The sequence below is a fragment of the Oreochromis niloticus genome, linkage group LG12 (assembly GCF_001858045.2).
Source record: "Oreochromis niloticus isolate F11D_XX linkage group LG12, O_niloticus_UMD_NMBU, whole genome shotgun sequence".
Lineage (NCBI taxonomy): Eukaryota > Metazoa > Chordata > Actinopteri > Cichliformes > Cichlidae > Oreochromis > Oreochromis niloticus.
The window spans coordinates 10,869,274-10,885,772 of NC_031977.2; the positions used below are offsets into that span (position 1 = coordinate 10,869,274).

The 16,499-nt window shown below is 40.0% G+C and overlaps 1 protein-coding gene and 1 long non-coding RNA gene across 3 annotated transcripts in view; one reads left to right on the forward strand and one right to left on the reverse strand.

Annotated features, from left to right (window-relative positions):
• slc15a4 (solute carrier family 15 member 4) overlaps positions 1-11,599 on the forward strand; it is a 28,802-nt gene extending 17,203 nt beyond the window's left edge. The window contains exon 9 of one of the 2 annotated variants that reach the window (XM_013271589.3): positions 10,184-11,599. In XM_013271589.3, the coding sequence (XP_013127043.1) occupies positions 10,184-10,335 (152 nt within the window). In that variant the 3' untranslated portion in view covers positions 10,336-11,599. The remainder of the gene's footprint in view (positions 1-10,183) is intronic. The other variant, XM_013271588.3, reaches the window with a different exon arrangement.
• LOC102078130 (uncharacterized) lies at positions 3-14,963 on the reverse strand. Its single transcript, XR_269643.4, has 4 exons — positions 14,751-14,963; positions 14,582-14,672; positions 14,005-14,089; positions 3-9,528 (listed from the first exon to the last, which is right to left on the reverse strand). It is a non-coding gene; the product is annotated as an uncharacterized LOC102078130 (long non-coding RNA).
• Between the last annotated feature and the right edge of the window lie 1,536 nt (positions 14,964-16,499).

Below are 16,499 nucleotides of genomic sequence, written 5' to 3' on the forward strand. Positions count from 1 at the left end.
GATATTTTAGCTTATGATAATTCCAATTTGGCAGGTATGTCACACGTACCGTGATCAAGAGGTAGAGAAGTCGACAGAAGCTGATAGCACGTGTGTGGGTGCACCTGTATGTTTGTGCAAGTGTAAGCGCACACATATGTCTGTGCGTGTGTTTGTGTCATTGCAAAATGTGGTCCTGGAACCATCTGGTGTAGGTGAAGCTACCACAAAGGCGAAGACTTCAAGCACTTGTGCTTAAACTTGAAATAAAAGCTGGTTTTCTTTTCAACCTGTTCTCATCACTTCATCATTATCAAAACACACAGTAGTGACGTGATTCTCAGCGCTATCCGTAAGTCACCTGTCACCTCTTTTGCCAAGCATCCTGTTTGGTGCTCAGTGCTAGACCACATACTATTGTATTCCCACATCGACTTTAGGTATAAAACCACAAGAGAGGCATCGATTCAGACTGCCTGAAATTAATCTTCCAGGAACATACCTTAAGAATGTTCAAAAGCTTGAGCTGATTTAAAATCCACTTAAAGACTTTGTAAATTATACAGAAAGGAGGGGGGCAACACCCTGCACAGGTCTCTTGTTTTAAGAGTGTTTCACATTATAAATAGGCATGTCAGACTAACGACAAAAGGTTTGTGTAAATCTGTCCGAGTGCTAGAATGAATAGCGTGGTGGTGGCAGCAGATGGATGGACTCCCTAGCGAGTAGAGCCTACCAACCCAGATGCACTTTTCCCTGAGCATGCGGTAAATAAGCCAACACTGTAAATTGTTTATCCACAAACACCTAATAGCTCATTAATACAGTGTACCGACAGGTAGGGAGGTACTTCTGATGATGTTAGCACTAGACGATGCTTGGCATGCCTCATATATCCATCCTTTGCTCAGCCGTGCATCACTCGAGGGGAAGGTAAGCTAAAGTTGTTCTGCCCGTAAGACTCCCTTTGCTTTCCAAAAAAAGAAGGTGAACTGCAGAAATGGAACAAAACATCCTCCTGGCCACTGATTAAAGACATACGGCACAAAGCTTAGGCATTACATACAGTCGGGGTTTATGCAGTTTGTTATTGTGGCTGTTTTTCACATTTTGTTGGATGCTAGCTTTTTTTCCACATCTCCTGGCTCTCTACGTGGAAAAGATTCAGCTTATTTCCATGGCTGCAGGCAACATGGCGTGCGGTAAACAGCGTCTTGGGTGAGCTGTGCCGAGCTGTGCTGACCTGCACAGGCCTGAAGACAGACAGCTGCATTAATCACAGGCTGGGGGTCTGATTACATAGGCCTGTTCCTCTTAAGTAAAGCTGTCCCTCAAGCATTACATGGAGACGGCGCTGCTAGTTTGGCATCACACTGGTAGATGCTCAGCCCTCCTGTCATGCTGTAGCTCTATCATCCCCCTTCTCTGCACAAACCTCTGTTAGTCAGTGTAGGTAAAATGTCACAGAGAGAATTCAACTTTCTCCTTGTTTTCGAGACTCAAACTCTCGGTTTAGTAAAGACGTCAGGGAAGATCATGGCTGATTTGTGTTTTCATATTTTTAAAAGATCAGATCAAAGAAGGTACCAAAACCTTAGATAACCATTAATTAGGCTCTTAAAGCTTTAACTAAGAAGGTACAGTGGCTGTAATATAACTGCACATGGCAGTAGCATAACAAAGTATTCAACCTCATACTTACTACTTTTTTCCCCCCTAAACTAAACTGTATCAAATGTTTTTTTTTTGTTTGTTGGTTTTTTAAATGTAAAAACCTGCGTAAACACAGGTTCTTATGTGAGAAAGCATGCCAGAAAAATAGTGTATCCAGTATGAATGTTTGGACACATTTGCATTGTGACAAAAAGTTCACAAACTTGCACCTAAATCTCATTGTGCACCCCTGTTACCATCAGCAGACTGAAACAGAAAGACTGTGGTACTCAGAATGTTACTTGTAACTGTGGTTAAAGCATATCTGTTTGCAACTCCTTAATTCTCACATTGAAATAGGTTTGAAACATATTATAGAAGCATTTGTGAAATCCAATTATTGCTTTTGGTTGTGATGTGCCATCACAATATTTCTGTAAGCACAAGAGCATCATTTTTGCCCAGTGTGTTTTGGTTAGTGGAGTCAGAAATAGACATTTCTTAAGGAGAGAGACTTGTCATTTCTTGCATCTTTTGAGACTTGCTCTTGGGAAGTTTGGCAATTCCTGCTGTTCACTCTTGTTCCAGTAATCTTTGCTGCTGTGGATCGTTGACCTGTGGACTTTGAGAGCCTCATAAATTGCTTTGTAACCCTTCCCGGGTGATTGTCTTTTATGTCATCAGGGACTTCTTGCGATTTTGGCAATGTGTGCTACAAAGTAAATGTGTAAGCGGTGATCCCGAAAATGTTTTGTTTAAGCGGTAATTGCACTGAACATGGATAGTGGTCATCAGGCCAGAGTGTGTTTAGCCCAGCTACTAGTGTTACCAGAGGTGCCCGTGGCTCAGATGTTAGAAGGGGTCGACTACCACTCACCGATCAGGATATTCTCGGGCAAGATATTGAACCCCAACTGCCTGCCTGATTTGTGTGAGTGTGAATGATGGACAGTTCACCTAGCCATAGCACTGTATGAATAAATGTTTAAGGGTAAATAAGACTTGTAGTGGGAAGGGGTCAACTTGAGTAGAAAGGCACTATATATATAAACCAGTCCATTTACTGGTCAGTTATCAGTGTATTGTTTAAAAGTCTTAGAAAACACACTAAAACACAATTAGCAAGTAAAATGTGTTTACACAGGACTTTCTGACAACACTGTAAGCGTATGGTTTAAAAAATTAAAAATTATATTTGTTTTTTGAATAGTGGCGTAGTTCCCTTTTTTATTTCCAGTAATTTTCTGCATCACAGAGACAGTAATAGCACTCGTCCAAGATTTAAATGGCTTAAATGATACACAAGTCATTGTATTGCTCATCTTAAGAAGGAATCTGCAGTCTTGTGCATGCTCCAACACTGGGATGGGCAACATTTTTCCTCACGGAGCCTGCCTCACTTGGACAGAGTCAGCAAAGAGCCAGTCATTGAACATTTTCTATTATCTTTTTAATTTTCTGCCCAGTTATGACCTATTTTGCTGAGTGAGCTTCTCTTTACTTGTGCAGCTCAAACGTCAATGCCACTGCAGATGAGTCTTTAGTTTTTTAGATGTTCTTCTTTGCTTGTTTGTTTCCTGACACTTCGTCTATGTGATAATCTGTATGTCTGGTATATTTAGATAGGTAGAAGACCTCTTGTTCTTGGGGTGTATGGCCCTGTGTGTGCGCAACTGAAGGACACACCAGTGGTCCGCAGAGCACTTTGTGCAACATTTTAGTTCTCAAACTTAAAACATTTCAAGCTCATATTGAAATTATTGATCCCTTAAATCTCATAACAAATTGTATTCCACCGTGGTTACATCTGGTTGAGTAGTCATCCATCACATTCTCTCATTGGTATTTTTATAGGCCTGGTATAACAACACTGCAGCTACTTTTATTCTCAGGCTAAGTCAGTCAAGCATCAGCCTTTACGCTCTATGCAATATTATCCTTTACACAGGAGAAGGCTTTTGTCTTCAGATAATGGCGCTTGCATTTAATTCGCCTTCCCTATTGTGTAGGTTTTATTCACTGTTAGTGAATGGTTTTTGTGAATTTCTGTAGTCACGTGACAGGAAATGGCCTTTTCTTTTACCAGCATTCAACTCCGGGCTGATGTTATGTCAGATGTCTGGCACGTGTTCAGATATTCACAGCGAGCTGACATTCGCACATCCTGTTGGGCCGCACTGCGTGAAATGTCAGGGTGTTAATGGAAGCCTCTAGTGTCAGATCTGACGAATTTAACATAAACTCTGTCTGAAAGGACTGTATAGGCCTGTATACACGCCAGAGGTTGTAGGGGGCGCATACATATGGTTAGCCTGTTGTAGCAATTTAAAAACTTCAGCATCAATCATGAAGTCTTCCAAGCCGGCAGAGAGCTGCAGAAAATAATATTTATTGCTGAAGCAAACATGCATCGATTCTCTCTCCCGATTTCATTCTCGGGCTGAGGATGGCATTGAAGTCACTGGAGCATTAAAATGTTGGGTTATAATACTGAAGGTCTGGATCAATTGATCCATTTTCAAACATTAAATTGATATTGACCCATTTCATCTCGACTCACATGGTCTCCTCAAGCCCACTTGCAGGTAAATTATCCCACAAGTTTACAACGCTCCAATATTGGATGGGTGACCCTTCTGGTTTGCAGCATTCAGCCTAATCACAACCTTGAAATTTACTAACTCAGAGCTGCCAAACAGATCCTCTAAACATGGCAACATTTTAGTAACAAGTGTATCAACAGTACTACTCTTTTTGCTCCCCCCTCTACCTCGCTTTGAATTTAATTTAATTACATCTGTCAAATGTTTATCAGCTTTATTAATCCGTGCTTTTTCTAAGTATGTCCTTGTTTGGTCTTGTGCTGCTGTAATTAGTTTTCCATATTTTTCAAAAGTGCTTTGCAGCCAAGTGGGCCCTGGAGAGGGGTGGAGACTGAAACAAGGAGCTTGAATGTAATTTAAGATTTAGCTAAACGATGGGATTTTTATGAAGTGGGGTTGTTGCTCCTGCCTGTTCTGTTGCATTGTGTGGTGCAGGTTAGGGTTTAAGGTTTTTTTTTCCTTCCTCCATTAAGAAACTGATGGTTCCCGTTAGACGCACCAAGAGTCTTTAGTGTCGCTGGCTGTCAGACTTTGCTGATTGGTGCTTGTAGCTTAAAAGATTGGCAAAAAAAAAAAAAGCTGAAGGGTCAAAGCGTTTGCCAGTAAGTAATTGGATGTTTTTATGCCTATAATTACCACAAGACTTAGGCTTTCGTCATCTTACTATAAATACTACAAAACACATTTTTTGTTTGCTACTAGGAACTTTATACCAGTTTATCTATTTATTACACTGATATTATATGAGATCCGATTTAATCTTGCACTTCAAGTTTTTGAGATACCCATCATTGACATTTCATCACTTTTGAATAATAGTAATAAATCAACACAATGTTTGGAATTTGAACTATTTCCCACCAAAACTGTCTTGACGATAAACGAATGATACCAGATCTGCGTCTAAGCATATTTCTGGCAGCTCAAAATAAAACAAGACCAGCTCAAAAATGTTTGAGGCACTTGCTTTTGCACTTGTGCTGCACATCCAAGAAACAACAGTGGTCACACGTGGTGCTTAGATTAAATTTTCCTTGATACAGATTTTCCGTCACTTTTTATATCTTGATAAAATCTTTCCCTGTTTTCATCGCTGACATCTCCCTGATTTGGGGGGGAAAAGTCGAGATGAGAATGTGCATCTTCAGTGACATTTTTTAACTGGTGTACTTTCAGCATGTTTCCACAACCTCAGCATAATTCTCTGCTCTTTAATTTCCAAGAAAACTCTGGATAACCTGTGTGAATGATTCCCATTGTGCTGCTACAGTTTCTTTTGGAAGTCGTTGTCAAGCATCAGTTTCACGGATTTCAAGACCAACAAAAACACCTTCCTTAATTTTGGCTTCACTTTTCTGGAGATCAGAGTTTGTTCTTAAATGCTGAAATGCATCGCCGTTTCTGTCCGTTCATCTTAGTTGTCCAACATTTAGAAAACTATAACTTAAAAAAAACAAAACAAAACGTGATGTTTGAGATAAAAACATTTTTCAGATTTGGAGTCAGCAAGTGAAATTTGTTGAAGTAAACATGAGAAAATCCCAGTAGAAAATGCTTGTTGACCAGTGAGTGCTTTTAAATTGAAAATTTAGCAGATTTTAAAGCATACTGCATTTCCAGTAATAATCCAAGGGCTTTTATTTTAAAAGCCAACACACACCTGTGCCCTCATGCTGTGCTTCAGTCACACTAGGGTAAAAATAGGATAGCAGTCTCCTTGGATGAAGTTGTACTTGATTTTTTTTCATAGTGTTAAAAATGTGCTCAGAGGAGTGAGACAAAAGATGAAAAATTATGATTGACCTTTAGTGGGTAAGTAGTTGGCAATCCTCTTACTCAGATGCCTACAGATAAAAATACTGTATTGGGTATAAAGAAGATATCATTTAAAAGAAAACAGAGTTCACTTCAGTTTGGTGATAAATTAATGGTTAAAGCACATTTTAAGAATTTTGCAACTTCTTTCAAGCTGTCATTCTGTTGGTACATTCTAGCTCTCCCATCCATTTAAATCTGAGAACTTTTGGGCATATTTTTTCTCCCAACAATCGATTAAATACTTTGAAAACCGTAAACATATGTTCGAAAGCAATAGGTCGTATCATACTGGCACTGATACTGTTTGAAAACCTTGCACTGTTTTCAGTACTGCTCCAAAAAATTGGATGTTACTTTTTTACCAGCATCAGTTTTCATTCTGGTAGTTAAGAGGTAGATTTGCAAAACTAGAACAAAGTTTGTGATCCAGTCATCTGTTAGAATATTATTAAAGCTACTTTGAGTTTTTTCTTCTTCTTTTTTTTTTTTTTACTTTAAATTGAAGGAAACTTTCCTTAAATCTGGGTTTGTTCCAGGTCGAGCACGCGAGAGCAAACTCAGAGGTTGTTGAATACGTTTCTGTAGATCTTGCACTTATTTTTCTATGGTCTATATCCTACATTAAATGGGTCATATTTTAGTAAACACTCTTGTTATTACTATTGAGCATGTATATGTGTTTCCATGCATCATTTGTATGCTGTATTACTTCCTTTATGTGATACTGCTTTGTGAATTAAGACTACCGCAGCAGGCTCTTCTTGCTTTACCATCTGTGAATTATCGATTGAAAATCTAAGTACCTTCACCGCGCTAACCCCTCTCCTTTCATGCCCTGCTGTCAAACACATTGTTTTTTCATCTTCATGAATTATTTAAACACTGTCTTGGTTTTTGATCTATTTCTCACAATTTACACCCTTGACCAGATTAAGATGACATCACAAAATAAGATAAAACTTCAGCTGGGGTCAAAGTCATCAGCTGCCTCTTTGTTCCTTGATCAAAGGTTCCAAGCTATAGAAACAGCCCAGTGCACAGGGCACTGACGAGGAGTCGCTCCTGAGGGATGTATCCTATCGTAGCAGCGCCGCTTTGTTCGCCTTAATGTCTAATTATCCACAAGAACGTGCATACAGCACAGCGAGTGGGAATATGGCCATCTGTATTTGCACAATGTGCACGATGTGATCTGATGAGCTCTGCCACAAATTCTGCTCTTTGATTAGAAGGAACTTGAAGCTGTGGATCGCACCTCTGCAGTGAGTTGTGGCTTTTATGTAAAAACCTTTTTATGTAAAACTGGCAATTTTTGTAAGTCACAGCTGTTCATTTGTTCATTATTATTTATAAATTATGGAGGGTCAGATGGACATATTTATGTGTGCATTTGTTAAGTCATCTTGCCCTCCAGTATTCTCAAAGCACCAATGTGTTTGCCTGCCTGTCCTCCATAATCCCGTCTTTGATTTATTTTTTATTTTTTTTACATTTTTAGTGAGCAGTAAGGACCTCAATCTAAAACACTGTGATGGCAGTTGATCTAAGACTTGAGGCCAGGCTGAAATCACTGAACATCCTTAAAGGAAGAGTGCTAATTTTCAATGATTTCTAGAAAAGTTAAGTTATACAGCCATTTAACTGGCTGTGCAAGCACGACAGCATTTTAGTTGGTGTAGAACATTCAGCAGTCACTCAGTCGCCTGGAACGCACTGTGCGATCCGCCCATAAAAATCTTAAAACCTCACCTGATTTAAATTTGGCAGCTCACTCGCCGAGTGTCTCTGGACTGCCTTCAGCGTAGCTGTTCTTTGGAGATCACCGTTTGTAAGTTCTGTTCTGTCATCTTGCACTTGTGCCTTGGTAACGTGCGCTGGATCTCCTCCAGTGCAACCTTCAACTTGAATTTCATTTTGTGGAGTGGAGTCACAGGGAGTCTGTGAATCTAGCAAGTAGAATGGGTAAACAAAGCATTGTGAGCTGTCTTACAGTGGCATGCACCACAGTTAGGTTTCTTTCCGGTTAATATCTTCCCTCAGATGCCACAATACGTCAACCTCAACGGGGCGGCTGAATTCATGGGGCAACGATATGAGTGATAGAGAAAAAGAAAAGGCAAACCTCTGACTGTGACAGCCGTGGAAATTGTTAACTCTTCAACTGAAAACTCTGGTTTGGTGTCTGGGTCACAGTCTTAAACCCAGCTCTCATATCCAGTGATGATTTTCAACACAGAAGTCTGGTCGGTTTGACACACGTTGATATTTGAGGTCCGTGGTAATATCACAGAGCACACGTGCAAGTGGTTATGGCCAAAGTCCCTGACATTTATGATAGCTAAGGTAGTAGGAGAATGACATTTTCAATAATTGATTAAAAAGTCAAATATTTGTGTGGTATTAAAATTAGATTTACCTAAAAGTCCTGTTTTTGTTATGTTTGCTATGTCTGTGTTTAACATTCGAATGAACCTCACGTGCTTAAAGGTCCACGTTACATTTCTTATTTTCAGTCATCATCCTAATATTGTACAAAAGGCAGTTTGAAGCAACATACTGTGAACTGCACATTCTGTATTCCCTGTGTTTGTTTGTGTTGTTGTTTGTGTTTAGACTAAAGGCTCAACCTCACTGTCTGTTAGAACTGCTGACTTTAAACGTAAAGCTCAGTGATTTAGTAAGCGAGTGCATGCCTGCAGCACACTATTCATGTTTCTTAATCGCTCAGTGAAGTCGTTAGAAAAGTAAAAGAATGAAATAAATGAAAAATCTTAGACCATATGTTATATACCATATACTACCTTAACCTAGGGGCCTGTTAACTTTAAACTGGTATAATTAGACTCCACGTGAGTACACAGAACTTGACTTAATTCAGACGCTCATCTAATTAGAATCAAGCCTGCTTCTCTGTCAGATTACTCTGGGGCTTCACATTTCCTCATTTATAAATGATGATAATAATAGTATTAATAATAAAAGGTATACTATTAAATGAAGCAAAGATGTTTAGCAAAGATGTTCCTCTCCTCTCATCGAGGCACCTTAAATAGCCTAAAAATCCCTCCGTGTCCAGCAGAGTAGTTCATAGCATCGTCTCATGCTGTTGGCTGAAAGTCAATTGATCTGTCTCGCACGGTCATTTGTACAAAAAGCTGCTTTAATGCCAATCCAATTGTCACCGTACTTGACCAGCGAAACCAACCGTATCGGCTTTGCCCTTCATGTAAACCCCTAGCATGACCAAAACAGGATTTGTTTTAAGCTGTCCTCTCGAGCTTTGTCGCTGAATGAGAACGGCCACTTCAGCCAACAGTGTAGCAAATGCTAAGACAGTCAAAGTTGGCCGATGTCGGGCTGGATTCGCCAAATCCATTAGGAATAAATGGGCAGGGAATGTCGGCAAATACCATCACTGCTTCCTCTTCGTCTTCTGCAACCCTCTGCTCGGTCTTTTTGTCTTCTCTTCCTGTCTCTAAAATAGAAAAGAAAGTCCCACAGATCACAGTGGAAGCATTAGTTTATTTTTTCCACCTATCTTTTTTTTTTTTCTTTAATCACATCCCAGTCCCACTAGGAACAAAAATCCCTTTAATGCCGATGAAAGACTCCTGGGCTGGAATCATAGCTGAGGGCTTGCATTGCTCTGTTGCTTCAATACCGCTTTCCTTTATCAGCGCTGAAGTGTGGGGTCAATTGTCTTCACTTTCACAAGATTTCACAATGGTGAAATGAGAAGTAACAAGCCCTCAGCCCCCCCACTCACCCGCTCCATCCTAATTCCTGACAGAATCGTGTTTCCCTAACATGCTCACTTCAAGCACCCCTTTTATGTCTGCTGAATACACAGCAACCTGACACAGTTGCAAGCTCGTGGCCATTTACCTTTGCCTTTGGTATTCTTTTAACGTGGAGTAGTACTTTGTGACAAAGAACCCTCCTGCTGTCACCCTCCGAATATGTTGCAATGCTTTTGTTCTCCAGATTTCCATATTTGTCTTCTTTTTTTTTTTCTTCGTGCAGCTCCCAACTTTTTAAGAGTTACATGAATGCCAGTTTCATCGTGCACACTCTCGGCTAAACTCTTACATATTCTATTAATAACATGTCCTTATTTTGCTCTCTTGCAGGTAATATCAATGACTGCTCTCTGCATTACTACTTCTTCCTCTTGGCGGGGATCCAGGGCGTCACATTGCTGGTCTTCCTTATTATCTCGGTCAAGTACGACAAGCAGAAAGCCAAAGCAGGGCTTCAGCAGCAGAGACGCTCTTCCTCTTGACCCCACACGACTGCACATTCATAAACTTGCAGCCCACTACCGTCACCCCCTCGTCAGATCGCTCAGTGCTCTAAGAACCCCTTACTAATTATAATACGGCAGTTTGAGTGACCCATTTCAGAAGAAGTTGTAACTGTCATATCTACACACTTATGCAAGATTTAGTTTTAAAGTGCTTTGGATATCCAGTAATTTCCAGATTTACTGGTAATGGGTTTGAAATCACCGGGTGACTGCAGCGATACCACTTACAGTACAGAGATGAACCATTCATACTGTACTTGCTTACTTCTGTGTGCGTGTCTGCTCCTGTTGCCTTTCTTTGATCATTTGCACTTAGAAAACGGTGCCATAAAATGTGATCCCTTTGAATGTTTTCAAAGTTGTTTTACAGTTCGACATTTGTGTTTGTGTTATCTAACAGAGACAGTTTATTTCACTTATTCTGGTACGACACATCAGTATTAAAATCATTTAGGTCCGTAACTTTAATCTCGGGCATTCGTGTATTAAATGTTCTCGAGAATCGGCACTATTTCATTCGCACTCACGCAGTATCATGGAAGAGATCGCACCAAAAGGGGAATTGGTTTGGATGCACAGGGTAATTTTGAAACAGTCCCTTAAATTATTGCTGTTCGAGATTCAGATTGTTGGAGAAGATTTCAAACAAACACACATTTTTATGTTTGATCAGTCACTGTAAAGCCACTTTAATCTACCCTGTAAATTCTCAGATAGCACTCTACATGACTCATACATACATACATACCTCCTCATGTATACTCCACAACTCCTGTGACACTTCGGTTTTAAATTTCTGGTCAAGCTGCAAAATTGAATATCTTCAGTGTTAGATGGGTTTTTTTATGGGTTCTGTTAATCTATCTATATTTAGACTTGTGGCATTAATGCTCGGATCACAGTGAAATGGATGCATAACAGTTAAAAAATGTAACCCATTCACAGTGATGCCATCTCAGTACTGAGACGTTCATAACATTTGTGACATTATTTACATTATTTCACATCATTTGCTGTCAGAAATTGTGTTATCACAGCTTTGCAGCTTTACCAGAAATTCTTTTTTGTTTTATTATATTTATAAGACTGTGATGCATTTGTTTTACTTTTATACTATAAAGCGTGTGTGTGCATGCGCGTCTGTGCGTTTTCAATCGTCAGAATTGAGCCGAACACATGAAGGAAGAAAACTCTCAGGGCTCTCTAGGAATAGTGTCATGTGACATAAAGCTCCTGGAAACGTAAACCTGCCTTCGGGAGCTCAGAACAGTCGTCGTCATTTATGATCCGAACTAAATGAAGTTACGTTTGCGTTGTTGTATAAAACAAAGCTAGATTCTAGCTCACTGACAGTATGAAACACCTCTTCAAGTGATTTTTTTTTTCTGTTTGCGTTTATTTGATCAGATAATTATATGTTTTTGTTCTATTGCTTACTGTATGTGTAATTATGTTGTCATCTCAGTCACATCGAAAAAAAAGTCCTGTTACATTTCAGTATGGTACAGAACTGAGATAATGTTTTCTAGTGTTATGTGTTCCCATTAATGAAGTGTATTATTTTGAGACTTTTCTTTGTCATTTTCAGCCAGTGCCTAAATAAAGAAGAACTTTTAAAGCTAACAAAGTTGTCTGTCACATCACTGTACTGGGTAGTTTCCACGCATGCAAACACAGCTTTGTTGCACAACTTCCAGATCTGTAAATTTATTACACGAGACACAAATGTTTTATTGATAAGACAGGAAGGACACGTTCCAGTCCTGTGTTTTAAATGCAGGCAGCATGGCGACACCGTTGTTGACATGTGAATCACGGATCGTGCTTTTAACAGCCTGCTTTCATGATTAGGGTCATGGTTTGTTGGTCCTAAGGCAAACTCAAAGTGGAGTGCCTGAATTATTTATATTACAAAAAACACGCCCTATGGCTTGCTGTAGGGGGAAAAGGTTGCTAACACAGAGGTGTAAAGCCTCATTTTGCATTCCCGTTGGGGGTGGAAGCAGCATATTTCTTCTTAGTTTCATCATTGAAATCAGCGTCATCGCAGATCACTTTTAATGGTAAGGCCTGCCAGCCGTGAGGCTCGGGGAGGGCCATTTCCTGTTTAATTTGGTCAGAGCGCACATGAAGCAGTGACTGAGCAGACAGCTTGATGTTTCAAAACCAACACAATGCCTTGAGGTCATAATTCTAGCGTGGCGGCTTGTTTCACATGTACAGAGGAATTTCTGACACATCATGGTGGTTGTGGAAGCAGAACTGGGGAAAAAAACACATAGATGTAGTTTTAACGCTGGGCTCCTCGTATTTTATGGATGATGGTGCGAGTAAACAACAGTTCCTCAGAGAACCTTCTGAATGCTCTTTATTTTTCATCGAATTCATAGCCTCCAACGTTTATACAATTCCTAAGTCAATAGTTCTGCAAATCAAATGCTACTTTGTGACAACAAGTTTCTAGCACGTGAGCGTGCAGTGCCTCTCAGTTTTCAGTCAGCTGCTCACTTGTGGTCGCAAACTGTCAAAATAGCAACGACCAAAATGCTGAGATTGAGGCTTCATAAGTGGACCTCACTAACCGAGAGTGAGCCTATATCCAAGTTACTGGGAAGGCAGGGGGATTTAATTCTGACATGTTAAACCATTTGTATTGTTGTGTTTGATAGTGGGTGGATGGATCACTTTAGATCGAGAAGACTGCACATATTCATGCCATTAAAAAACAACAACAACAAAAAAAACACTATTCTCGTAAATGTTCTTGTGATATGTTCAAGTTCAGACTCTTCTCTTAACATTACATTACATTCACAGCGGTAACATAATAAATATTTAAGATCTCTCTTTTTTCTCTGGGGTGGTGTCACAAATCGCACCTTGGCTACGACCATCTTTTATATGCGGTCTATAATGGAAACTCCATTTGTTTTTCTGCCTTTAGCGATCATTATGTTAAAGTGAGAGTCTTGCAGTGGTTTCACATCAGCTACAGCTAATACAAAAATACTCCACCTGCACACAAGTCATTGCTTTATTACATGATTGGATGAGTACTTAGTACTAGGTGTAGTCTTTTTTTAAAGTCTGCCTTGGTTTTGAAACTACACACCAAACAGAAGTGCCAAAACCCTTCAGGGTACACTTGAGACTGGGTCCAAATGTCAGAGTCAGACTCCCATATGGGTCATTCCATTTAAAATCAATGCGGGCCTTCTGCTCGACTGGATCCAATTTGCATAAAAAATGTATGGTACAAAGTTTGGAAATATATAATGATTCCTGTGAAATTCTAGCTTCATATATTAAATACTTTGCAAGATATCGTTTTTTGAAAATGATGCGTTCATCCATTCTCCGGCCCTTTGCATCAAAATCATCCACGTTTTCATTCAGTATTATCATTTTTAATAGTTACTTAGATATTCAGGATCCAATCTTGCTTCAGATTTCAATGTGCCAAAAATGGTCTGAATGTGGGTCAATAGATGTATATATTTTGAAAAGTATTCTTTAACTCAAGCTAAAATTTCACAGTAACCATAATATGTGTTCAAAGTTTGGGCCATAAAATGTTTATGTATCTTAGAGACGGTTGTCCAGAAAATGTTCTGATTTGTGATGTGATGCAACGCCTGACTTTACCATATATTCTGGGACAAAGTGGAGTCTTGCTCTCTATATCTCCACCTGACAGCTCCACGGGAGTAGATTTCCTTTGAACTCACCCCTTTTAATTAAAGGACAAAAGTTAGCGTTAGCTTACGACAACACCAAATGATAATGTGTGACCCCCAAAAAACCCAAATTGGCAACAGTTGGCCAAGACACTAAAATGAAGGCTTTAAAACAGGACTTTACAAACAATATGGATGTTCTGTCTGCAGTCTGTGCAACACAGTTGTGATAAAAGATCAAGTAAAAGACGAAAGACTTCCAGAAGTAAAGATTAAATTATGACTGTAAGTTTTAATTAGAGGCACTATTACTCCAAGTATCTTTAGTACTAAGCAGACATGTATCAAACAGTATTTCCTTGAAAAAAAAGAAAAAAAAAGTTTAATCCCATAAAGAGTTTTCATTTGTGAATTCTGCTCTGTGCGTCTCCATATTTCTCAATGAAGACCACCATGCGTGCTGTATGTCAATGATTTTTCAGGGGCACGCGGCGGGCTAATCTACAGAATGTTAAGCTGCTTTTAATTGTATTACAGAGTCTTACCTGTGTAATGAGCGGCCATCAGATGCTCCCTAAGATGTTGCTCCAGTAATTGGAGGATTAGGAGGTATCGCTGCATGTTAATTAGGATAAGCTAATGCAGACACAACGTTTAAGAAAACAGCCAAGCAGACAAATCACTCATCTCTAAGTACTCATCATCAGCATTTACCTCGAACTAATCACGCGGCATCCTAGAGTCCGGGGAATCCAAGTGGGATGAGGGGCGGATTGTTAAACTCGTGTCTGATATGTTTCTGAAATGCCACACCAACGAAGAAGTCGTGCTGAGGATAACATAACCTCTCCCAATCTCTTGTTCCAGAAAATGTGCTTGTCTTGTCGCTTGTAAGACTGATTTCTGTAGGACCGAGCGAGGCGGCAGGTGAGGATGTTCATTCAGACAGATGATGTGTGAAATAAGCAACCGTAAAAACGCTTTAACAGCGTACATCCATCTGGATTTACGGCATCAGCCTTAGTTATTATGTGCATGCCCCGTGGTTTAGAGTATCTTATTTGTACAGAATGGGACTTGACTCCCATAAAACAGTACAGGTATCAAGATAAATCTTTTTTAGCCACTCTGAGGAGTACCATTTGTGCCAGGTGTATCTTGGTAGCCCTCTGACCTTCTGTTGTTCTTCAGCAGGCAGAAAAATTCCTCAGCCTGTCTGAGAGCACTACCTGATATGTCGCTCCCCTGTGCACGGTGCCCTTACTAGTGGGCCAATACATCTAAATGACATGGCCGGGTGCTCGAGTCATGCTGCTGAAGCCTTTCACCAGCTACTGTAGTTGTTTACAGCTGCTGGAGTTTGGAGTTATCGCTGATATTGTTTGTACCTGTGAGCTTGTGCTGACATCACTTTGTTGGTTCTGGAGGCCAAAAATAGCTGCACAAGGTTGTTTATTTCGTACTTTCAAGAAATCCCATAAAAAAGACAAAAACTAATTAACTGACTACAAATGAATAATCTCCACAACTAACACACTAGCACATTTTTTCTGTGCCACAGAGTCCCTCTTTTGTCCAAAAGGATAAACACGCGCTGCTGCACTGGGTGATGTCTTCATTATAAGAAACACGCGCACTCTTGGTTGTTTTGAAGCACTCCAACACAAATTATTTCATGATGTACTCACTCATTCGCTTACTAAGTGTGTAGCTGAACAAGTCTCTAACAGATGCACAATTTACTTTTATTTGAAAAAAACATACATATTTATGACCTTTTTGTTTTTTTCCGTTGGAGCTTTACATCTTGTGGGTAAGGACTTTGCCTGAGAGCCCTTACAAAGATGGTAAGACAAGGGAACATTTGTTCATGTGTGCTGTGGTGTTTATCTTCCCAATGTGGTCTGCTGGTCAGGTGGGAGATTGTGTTTACAGGAGACAGATTTGGCACAGGGTCGTTGTAAACAATGTTGCCTCTAGTTCCCTGCGACTCCATCTGTAAGAATCGGTCGGACCGGAATGTCAAGCCGACCTCGTCGGCTGTTTCTTCACTCCTCTCCAGTGGGGTGTTTGTGTACGTTTAGCCGTCGTGAACCTGCTGTGAACTGACGGTAAAATGAATTCAGATGAAGCAACATAAATCAAACAGCGAATAATCATTTGGAAATTGCAAATACGGGCTCGGCACATTAGGACCACAGGGAGCACAGCCAACCATTAGTGAGAGTTTGTTGGTCTCACATCATCAATTTAATTAAAAATCCATTTAAGATGGAGGCCTGGGGAAGCTTTTTTTTTTCTCCTTTCCCTTTTCATGAAGTCAAGACTTCAAGGCCAACAAAAATGAGACTTGAGTTAACATGCTCCATGAACCGAAGTGAATACAGCCATTATATTTCCTGTGCTACATCCCAGCAGGTATGAGCACATCCACAACTGGAGCCCAAGGGGGCGAATGTGGTG